The 12,233-nt window shown below is 40.5% G+C and overlaps 1 protein-coding gene across 1 annotated transcript in view; it reads right to left on the bottom strand.

Annotated features, from left to right (window-relative positions):
* Positions 1-1,208: 1,208 nt before the first annotated feature.
* PPP1R2 (protein phosphatase 1 regulatory inhibitor subunit 2) overlaps positions 1,209-12,233 on the bottom strand; it is a 29,780-nt gene continuing 18,755 nt past the window's right edge. The window contains exons 4-6 of the mRNA XM_073675041.1: positions 5,391-5,482; positions 3,935-4,114; positions 1,209-2,084 (exon numbers count right to left, since the gene is read on the bottom strand). Of these exons, the coding sequence (XP_073531142.1) occupies positions 2,044-2,084; positions 3,935-4,114; positions 5,391-5,482 (313 nt within the window). The 3' untranslated portion in view covers positions 1,209-2,043. The remainder of the gene's footprint in view (positions 2,085-3,934; positions 4,115-5,390; positions 5,483-12,233) is intronic.

Below are 12,233 nucleotides of genomic sequence, written 5' to 3'. Positions count from 1 at the left end.
TAGGCTCACCAGATATTATAGGGGTTTTCAATTTTTGAGTTTCCCTGGTATACAGGCTTGCACTCGCTAAAAATAATTAAATAGGTATTCCCATGTCCAAGATCCTATCCCAATATGTAGTAGGTGTAATACTGGCAATTACCTCCAATTAGAAATGTAATATAGTTCTTCTGATTCACTATGTCACTTACACCATGTACAGGGCATTGCAGTAGCTTAGGTATCCAAGGTTACGACCACAAACAACTGTCACTATGAGTGGTCATAACCATGGATACCTAAGCTATTGCAATGCCTGCACATGGAGTAAGCGACATAGCAAACCAGAAGAACTATACTACATTTCTAATTGGAAGTATTTGATAATATTTTTATTACACCTACTACATATCGGGATAGAACCTTGGAGATGGTAAAAACCCTTTGAAGTCAGCATTACTCATGCTCTTGCTACAGTGTTTGATTTCCGCAGCTGCACCTGGTGATTGTTTACATACTGCAACAGTGACATCATGACTATAGTGCACGTGACCACTGCAGCCAATCACTGGACAAATGTTATTTTTTAGCTACAGCAAGCATTAGCAGCTAAAGACGCCATTAAAATTAGAACTTGCTGAATGTATAAAATACTAAAACACTTAAATCATCCCCTATCAAAGCCTTTACTCCACAAAAATGGCATTAAAGCATCAGAAAGTCGCTAGATTTTAACGCAATGAAGAGTTTAGCACAAATTTTGCGGCTTTTGGCATTTTATACCAGTCTGAATTACGGTAACTTTGCCGAAATGGGCAGAGCTGGGGTAAGACACATGGACGTGGTCACACCTTGCATCAAAATCATTAAAACAAAATAAAAAAATACAGGAGTTGTGTACGGCAGAAATGCTACGACACCGAGCCATAGTAGAGTTGTGGCAAAATCATTAAGTGGCATGCATCTCCTACCGAATTTGACACATTGTACGCTATGTCAGTCTTGATGAATAATCCAATTATATATGCAGTTTGTGAAATCTGGTGACAGATCTGTTTTTATAATAAAAAAAACAAACCGGTCACCAGAACTAGTACCTTGTTATTTTCTGGTCCCCTGTAATTAGGGCATTGTCAGGGGGTTAAAGGTTTTCCACATATCACAGGCCACACTTTGACCTACATTGAGAAAATTCTTAATGAATGGCTTAATTATGGTTGTATTCATCGTAGAATATCAGAATTACATTTATTTTAGAATACATTTTATATTGTTTTCCATTTTACATATATTTTGCAAAACCATCAGTGCATTTTGTATACGTCTGTCTCACTGGACTCCGATTGTACATATATTCAAAGCTGACCAGGTAAAGGCTGAAGTACAGATTTCTACTGAATAACATGTGACAGAACAGATACTACACTCCAGGCCACCTGACGACATCTGATCATGTTGTAGAAAACACTTTGACAAGGACTGAGCCCACCGAGACATGGTCACTATTTCAGAAGTCCAATAATCTCACCAAAAGAATAGTTTCATTTGCTTCATGGACCAGTAAAATACAATCACCTGAAAATAAAAACGTAGGATTGTTTTTTCAGCAAGTATTATATGGTTGTCAACATGCAACCATTAGAAGATGCAAACACCTCTCCTGTCTGAATAGAAATTGAGACTTGAGATTCCGTGCCCCAATGCCGTTTTTTTGTAATGAACCACAATAGAAGATAAAAACAAAAAACTTTCAAAAACCTTTAACCAAGGCACTCACATGCAGAAAGCCACACATGAATCTATCAAATGACAAACATATGGCGTGTAGTTGGCTGTGAGTGTAAACCAATACTTGTATCCTTTGCCAGCCTTGGAAACAGAATATGCCAGACAAGACTGTAAATCATTAATCAGAATTGGCTTATTAATTAAGGGTCCTCACAACATAACATTGGCAATAGAAAAACATTCTTGTGCCTTTAGTCCATAGGTCTGAGGATTAGTGCTTGTGCAGTGGCGTGGCAATAAATAGACCTTCAGCAAGCGGTGCGGCCGTCATGTCCTCTATAGTGGTTGGTCGTTATTCTGTAGCTGGGCAGGATGAGCTGGAAGAGAAAAATCACAGGCTGAAGGGACTTTATAGACAAAAAATATGTATTTTAAGAAAATAACGAACACATACATCAAGGTGCTAGCACTCCTTTAGGGATGAAAAATTCTAAACAACATATTACGAAAGGGTAAAAGAGCCCTATTGAAGGGATATGCTAAAAAATAACTTATTAATTTTCCCATAAAAAGTAGTCAATACAATTTAAAACTACTATAGTGGACTTGTATTCCTCCAGTGTGTAGGGTGGTCTCCTAATATTGGAGACCCCCTTATACCAGCTACAAGTTAGTATAGTTAGCACTGTTCCCAAGCACCGTGTGCTGAACGCTGCCCTCATCATGGTTCCCTGCCAGCGCTGCGATCAGCACCAGCAGGGACAATGATGAAGGTAGTAGTAGTGTCTGCGCCCGCAGTGTCCGACTGTAAAAATAAGAATAAAATTAAAAATCCTTATACTTACCTGTCCTAAGTGTCCCACGCTGTAATCCATGCGACCGCTGAGGAGTCAGGGAGAATGATTCCTGCAGCGAGCGGCCCCAAAGCTGCGCTCAGTGAGTGACAGGACACTTCTCCCGAGCTCAGCAAAGGCCCGCTTGCTGCAGGAGTCATTCTCCCCAGTTCCTCTGCTGAGTGGTCGCATGGATTACAACGGGGGACACTTAGGACAGGTGAATATATCAATTTTATTCTTATTTTTACAGTCGGACACTGCGGGAGCAGACACCATTACTCTCATCATTTTCCCTGCTGGTGCTGATCGCAGCGCTGGCAGGGAACCATGATGAGGGCAGCGTTCAGCACCCGGCAATTGGGAACAACATTAACTGTACACGGATTCCCAAGCGACTATATGTGTGATCCTGATGCGGCACACGGCTGCCACACACTGACACGGATATCTCCGGTACCGGAAATATCCAAACATGTGAAACTGCCCTTAGAATGTGAAAACCTAGTCACCATTCCTACGAATGAGGCATGCTCATCAATTCTAGACTAGTCAGGCAGCATTTAAAAACTGCCAACCTTATGGGTTTTTTTCCTGCATGATAAGGTTTTAAAGAGAATAACCAAAATAATGTGATTGAGGCACATTATGGGTTTTTTTTTGTGTATTATCGGTCTTGTTTTTTTTTCCTTGGACGTTTTTAATGTACATTTAAAAAATTTTTAATTTTTAGGGGATATTTATGATTTATATACAAGATCAAAATTTGTCTCAAGAAGCACGAATCTTCCGTAATGACGTGGGGAATATTTTCTTGGCATACCCAGAGTCCTCCAATACGTGTGGATGGATAGTTGGACAGTAGGGCTTGCTTGGGCATTTTGGTTAACCAAGTTCATCCCTTCATTCCAGCTATTTACCTTATGGTAGAAGGACACTTTCAGTATGACAACTAGCCATACTACAAGGGTCGTACAGTCATTGATTAGCTGCAGAAACATGACAGCAAGATTAGCTTAGATGGCTTTACAGTCTTCAGATCTTAATATTATATCGTTTGCATGGGATAATGTAGAATCCTCAGTTCAGAAAGAAGATATCTTGTAAGTATAGGTCAAAATTCCTGAAGAACAATCTCAACACCTAGTAGAATTTGTGAACTGACAATTTCATTTGGTTCTGGAGGCCAAAAAATGTCCAATGTGCCACTACATTAACTTCTCTAATAAAGTGGCCATTGGGAGTAGGTGTGCAGACCATGAGGACTACACTTGACACAGAAACTCAAAGAGTCCATGTGTCATGCACTGCCCCCTTCAGGCCTAGAACTGGGTATAACACACTACACATTTTTTGCTGGGTTCTGTTCAAGACAAGCAGTACATTAAATTTACCTTCTGTGTCTGTTATGTCTTGCATTTCTTCATCATCATCATCATCATCATCCTCCTCATCATCATCATCATCCTCATCCTCCCCTGCAAGCTCCTTGGCTATTAATTGCCTGGCCAGTTTGATATTCATGCCCTCATTATAATGGTGCTTTCTTTTCATTTCAAATTCTCTTTTCTTTTCTAAAATGAAAAGAATGAAAAATGGTTCCGCAAAAAAATAACTTATTTGATAAGATCACATTTCAGCCAATACACATAACTAGCAATGGAGATTGCAAAGAAACATACTTTCTTGAAGCATTCCCACCAAAGTTTTCATCCTCTTAATATATTGCAGTCATCATATTATATGGCACTGTGTACTTACAATTTCTCATTTTGCCTTTCTACCCAGCTAAATATTCACTTTTCTCTGCTCTACGTAGAAACAGGAAGTCTCCTTGTCCCTGCAAAAATCATTCCTCTTCAATTCCTGACCCAGCTGCTCCCATTCCCCCTGACAGGGGCTTTTGCAGTGACTGGTGAGTCATACAGGGAAAATTAACCTCCTGTTTCTACATAGAGCTTAGAAGGAGTCAGCTAGTTAGTTTTTAATCACGTTATGTCATAGACCCAATGAATAAGAGAAGAATTAGCTGGGTAGAAAGACAAAATGAGCAATTGCAAGTACACAGTGCTATATAATATGATGATTGCAATATATTAAGAGGATAAAAATTGATAGGAAGAGTGATTCTTTAAAGTTGCCTATAACGTTACTTCATTGCTGAAAGCGCAGCTCTAAGAACTGGAGACTGTACGGAAATGTGTTGTAGAGCAGCATATACCATCTCATTGTGGGTATAAACATCGCTTTCATTTCGTATGAAACTAGCAGGGACGTATTTCAGGAAAAAGAAAACTTCTGTAGCTGTCAGCATTCACATGGTAGACGCAGAACAAATGACAGACTTATCTATTTCTTATACAGGCTTGGCTTATAGCACAGTGCGGTGACTACAGAACAATTACACTGAGTAGGTAGAGATGAGCTGAGGGAAGGAAAGCTTTTGAAAATAAAAATCTCTCTCCCACTCTTCTGGCATTTGGCAAATATTAAATATGATGGTAATCCTAATTGACCTAAAATGGGAAAGGTTTATTCTGATTTCATGTCAGATATTGAGAAAAACATGCATATGTGTCTTTTTATATAGTGTATGTAAACTTCTGGTTTCAACTCTATGTGTTAAAAATCAGGTATATGGGCAGACAACAGTTTTTGCCATAATATAAAGAAAACAAAAATGACAAATTAAGTTTCTGTGGGTTATTTTTCAACAGATCTGTAAAAACTAATGCTGTTTGCATAGTGTCATTTGCAAATCGTACCATGCGTCTATGTGAGAAAGCAATCTGAACGTCCTCAAATTATGTAGGATCCAAGATATCATTACATGAAAAGAAAGCTTAATACCTCTCTCCTCAGGGGTCAGCTCTTCATCTTCCTCTTCACTACTTTCTTCTTGTGCCATGTACTTAGGATCTTTTCCCTCTGCTGCTTCCAACCTAAAGGCAAAAAACATTTACAAAGCATTATAATACAATATAGCCACAAATAAACTAAAAAAAGAAAATGGGTCACACTGTCCAACAGGCATCTGTTTTAAAAAGGGGGATCTGTCACCCTATTTCACAATACAGACTGAAACATTGTTAAACAGACCTTATGAGGTTGCTGTATTTACGTTGAAAATTCATGTCAGAATGGCTTTATAATCTTAATATTGAGATAACAATGAGTCCAGCAGTAGAATGAAATAGTGGGAGTCCAAATGTATTCAGTTTTCACCCAGCCTGCCTGAGCCTGCCTGACGGCTGCAGCTTGTACTGAGCAGTGTGAGATCTCAGCAGGAGGAATATTAAGGAACTGTGAACTAGGCTAGGTTGGCAGAGATTGAGTAAAACTGTCATAAAAGATTATACTACCACCCTGTAATGGATTTTCAAAGTAAATATACCAACCTCATTAGACATGAGATATATATTTACTAATGTTTGCAATTTGTATTGTGAAATATCTACCTTAAAATGCAATGCATCACATTTTTTTTATTAATAATTAGCAATTATATAAACATTGATTTATAAAACACTATAAAAATTAACTGGAGTAAAAATAATTTTTGATATTTTTTTTCCCTCATGCACTGGGCGCTGCTATTTTTATTTGTTGGTGTGTTGGTGTGCAAGCGTCATCCCCGAGTCCATAAAAAAAGACTGAGGTTGGTGTCTGATCATCATCTCCTATGCTACGACTGCATCAGCTGTGAACTGTACATGCCCCATCATGCGCAATTCACAGCTGGGAGAAGGCAGTGATCTTGGCGCCATTTTATTGTAGCCCAGTGATATATTCTGAGCAGCAATTTTCCCTTGTCACTGCTACTTTTCAGTGGGGATAGCAGGTCCTGGCAATAGGGCTGTGGCGGTGTCTTATTCCAGCAGATAAAACAGGTTAACCAGCCTACAATTGTGCTACTAATGCCAAGCTACTCACCTTTTCTCACCACTAGAATAATTCACCTCCACAGCCCTTGTGCCTGGACCAGCTGTTGTGAACACAAATGGCAGTATAGCGTATGAGAGCTCTCGACGCTATTCACACTGCTCAAACCTCAGCAGTCAAATCAGTCATCACTGCTGCTCTGAACACTGACTGAGCTCTGCTATATCGGTGTAACTGATGCGAGGAGTGACACTGGCTACTGCTTTCTGCACATTCAACTTAATGTACAGAGCACAGTAACCAGTGACAGTCAGCTCTCTTGCTGTGCTTTGCAGAGGCAGCAGTTACACTGACATAACAGAGCAACTGGCATGTATGTGTATATGCATTATATATTCTCCAACCACTCCCCTTTAAAAAATAAAAATAATAACAAGGCTGGTATCGGTGCATCTGTAAAGTCTTCTTCCAGTGGGGAGCACAGATCAGGAAGCCTAGCATTAGGAGTACAATGGCAAGCTGCTCAACCTGTGCAGCAAAGTCAATAATGAGGTTCAAGTCCTCTAAGGGGAGTGAAAAAATATATATATCTACAGTGGGAGAAATAAGTATTTGATCCTTTGCTGTTTTTGTAAGTTTGCCCACTGACAAAGACAGAAACAGTCTATAATTTTAAGGGTAGGTGAATTTTAACATTGAGAGATAGAATATCCAACAAAAAGAATATCAAGAAAATCACATTGTATAAATTAGATACTTATTTCTCACTGCAAATAAATGTATTTGATCCCTCTGGAAACAACACTTAATACTTGGTGGCAAAACCCTTGTTGGCAAGCACATCAGTCAGACTTTTTTTGTAGTTGATGATGAGGGTTGCGCACATGTCAGGAGGAATTTTGGTCCACTCCTCTTTGCAGATCATCTCTAAATCATTCAGATTTTGAGGCTGTCGCTTGGCAACTCGGAGCTTCAACTCCATCCATAAGTTTTCTATGGGATTAAGGTCAGGAGACTGGCTAGGCCACTCCATGACCTTACTGTGCTTCTTTTTGAGCCACTCCTTTGTTGCCTTGGTTGTATGTTTTGGGTCATTGTCTTGCTGGAAGACCCAGCCACGACCCATCTTCAATGATCTTACTGAGGGAAGGATGTTGTTGGCCAAAATCTCACGATACATGACCACATCCATCTTCCTTTCAGTACGGTGCAGTTATCATGCCCCTTTTGCAGAAAAGCACCCCCAAAGTATAATGTTTCCCCCACCATGCTTCACGGTTGGGACGATGTTCTTAGGGATGTACTCAACCTTCTTCCTCCAAACACGGCGAGTTGAGGTAATGCCAAAGAGCTCAATTTTTCGTCTCATCTGACTACAACACCTTCTCCCAATAACTCACAGAATCATCCAGGTGTTCATTGGCAAACTTCAGACGGGCCTGCACATGTGCCTTCTTGAGCAGGGGGACCTTGTGGGCACTGCGGATTTTAAACCTTTAAGGCATAATGTGTTACCGATGGTTTTCTTGGTGACTGTGGTCCAAGCTGCCTGGAGATCATTAACAAGTTCCCCCCGTGTAGTTTTAGGCTGATCTCTCACCTTCCTCATGATCAAAGATACCCCACGAGGTGAGATATTGCATGGTGCCACAGATCGATGTCGATAGACAGTCATTTTGTATTTCTTCCATTTTCTTACCATTTCACCCACAGTTGTCTCCTTCTCACCCCGCGTCTTACTTATGGTTTTGTAGTCCATTACAGCTTTGTGCAGGTCTATGATCTTGCCACTGACATCCTTAGAAAGCTCTTTGGTCTTGCCCATGTTGTAGAGGTTAGAGTCTGACTGATTAATTGAGTCTGTGGACAGGAGTCTTTTATACAGGTGACTATGTAAGACAGCTGTCTTTAATGCAGGTAACGAGTTGATTACGAGCATCTAACTGGTCTGTAGGAACCAGAACTCAATGGCTGGTAGGGGATCAAATACTTATTTCTCACAGCAAAATGCAAAAAAATTTATCTAATTTATACAATGTGATTTTCTTAATTTTTTTGGGATATTGTATCTCTCAATGTTAAAATTAACCTACCGTTAAAATTCTACACTGTTCATGTCTGTCAGGGGGCAAACTTACAAAAACAGAAAGGGATCAAATACTTATTCCCCCCACTGCATATAACAGCCCCATTCTCACTCATTAAACACGAGAAGAAAAAAAAACCAATTGGTATTGACGCATCTGTGAAAGTCCAGTCTAAAAAGAAATAAAATGAATTAACCCCCCCCCCCAGGCAGGGATGTCAAAAAACTCAAATACACGGAGGACCAAAATTAAAATTATTATTATTTATTATTATAGCGCTTTACATGTGAAAAATGGGTATACATAGCAAAAACAATTACAATAATCTTGAACAAAACGTGACAGCGCTTGGTACAGAAGGAGTGAGGACCCTGCCTGCGAGGGCTCACAATCTACAAGGGATGGGTGAGGATACAGTAGGTGAGGGTAGAGCTGGTCGAGCAATGGTTAATGCAGGTTGTAGGCTTGTCGGAAGAGGTGGGTCTTCAGGTTCCTTTTAAAGGTTTCCACGGTAGGCGAGAGTCTGATACGTTGGGGTAGAGAGTTCCAAAGTAAGAGGGAAGCACGGGAGAAATCTTGTATGCGATTGTGGGAGGAGGAGATAAGAGGGGAGTAGAGCAGGAGATCTTGTGAGGATCGAAGGTTGCGTGCAAGTATGTACCGGGAGACTAGGTCAGATATATGGAGGAGACAGGTTGTGAATGGCTTTATATGCCGTGGTTAGGGTTTTGAACTGGAGTCTCTGGGCAATAGGGAGCCAGTGAAGGGATTGACAGAGAGGAGAGGCCGGGGAATAGAGTGGGGACAGGTGGATTAGTCGGGCAGCAGAGTTTAGGATAGATTGGAGGGGTGCGAGAGTGTTTGAAAGGGAGGCCACAAAGCAGGAGGTTGCAGTAGTCGAGGCAGGAAATGATTAGGGCATGCACTAGTGTTTTTGTACATTCATGGTTGAGGAATGTGTGGATCCGGGAGATATTTTTGAGTTGGAGTCGGCAGGAAGTGGAAAGGGCTTGGATATGTGGTTTGAAGGAGAGATCAGAGTCCAGGGTTACCCCAAGGCAGCGAGCTTGAGGGACTGGGGAGAGTGGGCAGCCATTGACGTTGAATGAGATGGCGGAAAGATGATGAATTCTGTTTTGTCCATGTTAAGTTTTAGAAATCTAGCAGAGAAGAAGGATGAAATAGCGGATAGACATTGTGGGATTTTGGTTAGTAGGGAGGAGATATCGGGTCCAGAGAGGTAGCTCTGTGTGTCGTCAGCATAGAGGTGATAATAAAAGCCATGAGACTATGAGCTGTGCCAGGCCTAAGGTATAGATGGAGATGAGTAGGGGTCCTAGAACTGAACCTTGGGGGACACGGACAGAGAGGGAGTGAGATGAGGAGTTGGTGTGTGAGTCTTGGACAAAGTCGCCGGCCAACCTTGATATTTATTATAAAAAAAAAAAAAAAAGGTCTATAATTAAGGAAGTTTTTCCTTACCAAATATAAAGATGAACCTTTTCATATGGAAACAAACTTAACCACTTCGCACCAGAGCCTGTTTTTGCCTTCGTGACCGGGCCAATTTTTTCAATTCTGACCACTGTCACTTTATGAAGTAATTACTCTGAAACGCTTCAACCTATTCCCCTGATTCGGAGACTGTTTTTTCGTGACATATTGTACTTCATGATACTGGTAAAATTTCTTCGATATAACTTACGTTTATTTGTGAAAAAAAATCGGAAATTTGGCGAAAATTTTGAAAATTTTGCAATTTTCTAACTTTCAATTTTCATGCCCTTAAATCAGAGAGTTAGGTCACACAAAATAGTTAATAAATAACATTTCCCACATGTCTACTTTACATCAGCACAATTTTGGAACCAAAATTTTTTTTTGTTAGGGAGCTATAAGGGTTAAAAGTTGACCAGCGATTTCTCATTTTTCCAACAAAATTTACAAAAACATTTTTTTAGGGACCACATCATATTTGAAGTCACTTTGAGGGGTCTTTATGACAGAAAATACCCAAAAGTGACACCATTCTAAAAACTGAACCCCTCAAGGTGCTCAAAACCACATTCAAGAACTTTATTAACCCTTCAGGTGCTTCACAGGAATTTTTGGAATGTGGAAGAAAAAAATTAACATTTAACTTTTTTCACAAAAATGTTACTTTAGACCCAATTTTTTGTATTTTCACAGGGGTAACAGGAAAAAATGGAGCCCAAATTTTTTTGTGCAATTTCTCTTGAGCGTGTTGATACCCCATATGTGAGGGAAAACCACTGTTTGGGCGCACTGCAGGGTTTGAAAGGGAAGGAGCGCCATTAGACTTTTTGAATGTAAAATTTGTCTGAATAATTAGCGGACGCCATGTTGCGTTTGGAGAGCTTCTGAAGTGCCTAAACAGTGGAAACCCCCCACAAGTGACACCATTTTGGAAACTAGACCCCTTAGGGAACTTATCTAGATGTGTGGTGAGCACCTTGAACCCCAAGGTGCTTCACAGAAGTTTATAATATTGAGCTGTAAAAATAAAATTTTCACATTTTTCCCACAAAAACGTTTTTCATCCCTTAATTTTGCATTATCATAAGGGTAATAGGAAAAATTGCACCATGAAATTTGTTGTGCAATTTCTCCTGAACACGCAGATACCCCATATGTGGGGGAAAACCACTGCTTTGGTGTACGGCAGGGTTCGGAAGAGAAAGGAGCGCTATGTTGGCTGGGATAGGTGACAGACACCATGTCACATTTGAAGAGTCGCTGACATGCCGAAACAGCAGAAACCCCCACAAGTGACCCCATTTTGTAAACTACACCTCTCAAGGAATTCATCTAGGGAAGTAGTGAGTATTTTTTAATTTTTAAATTTATACCATTGGGCAGTGAAGAAAGCATAATTATATTTTTACCACAAAAAAATGTTTTACCCTCAGATTTTACATTTTCACACAGGGCAATGGGTAAAAATGGTGCCGAAATGTGTCACACAATTTCTTCTAAAAGTGGCAATACCCCATATGTGGCTGTATCGTACCACTTAGCCATACGGTGAGATCTGGGGGGGACGGAGTGCTATTTGACAATTGGAGAACAAATTATTGTAGAATAGGCATTTGGATTTGGGAGCACAAAATTTTCTGAATTTCTTTTGGGGGGCAAGGGCCATTTCGCTTTTCCAGAGCCTTTCTGCTACCAGTAACTTGGAAATCCCTTATATTTTTAACAGATGGCGGACCTGAGTGGGGACTAGCTTTTTTTGAGGACTGAGTTGAAGCTTTTATTGGGAACATTTTATGTAACATTTATCCGGCGCTCTAGGCTGAGCACTTACATAGGGGTTTCCATCTAAATTTCCAAGTGATGTAATTCAGATGAAACCCCTGCGGCATCCATTCACTGTAATGAGGCAGCAGAGTTACTCTGGACTCCGTCTGGCCTCTGTTTAGCGGTGTCCTTTTTTTCAGAAGTGCACAAAACTGGCCAACCGCACTTTTATGCACGCCTAAAACAAATGACACCGTGGGATCCCAGGCTAGACGGCGTCCACAGTGGTCTATATCTGCCTCATTACAGGGAATCTTCCGTCATGGGTTCCGTCTGAATCACGTATTTCAGAGATTTACACGGAAACTCTGGTGTAAGTGCTCAGCGCAGAGCGCAGGATAAATGTGAGCAGAGCCTTACTGCGATCTTTCGGAGACATAATAAACAAATCAGTAGCAGGTGA

The sequence above is a fragment of the Phyllobates terribilis genome, unplaced genomic scaffold (assembly GCF_046119375.1).
Source record: "Phyllobates terribilis strain yellow unplaced genomic scaffold, ASM4611937v1 Scaffold_3__8_contigs__length_932513732, whole genome shotgun sequence".
NCBI lineage: Eukaryota > Metazoa > Chordata > Amphibia > Anura > Dendrobatidae > Phyllobates > Phyllobates terribilis.
The sequence above is the reverse complement of the archived record's forward strand: the minus strand, read 5'-3'. Positions and strand labels throughout refer to the sequence as shown.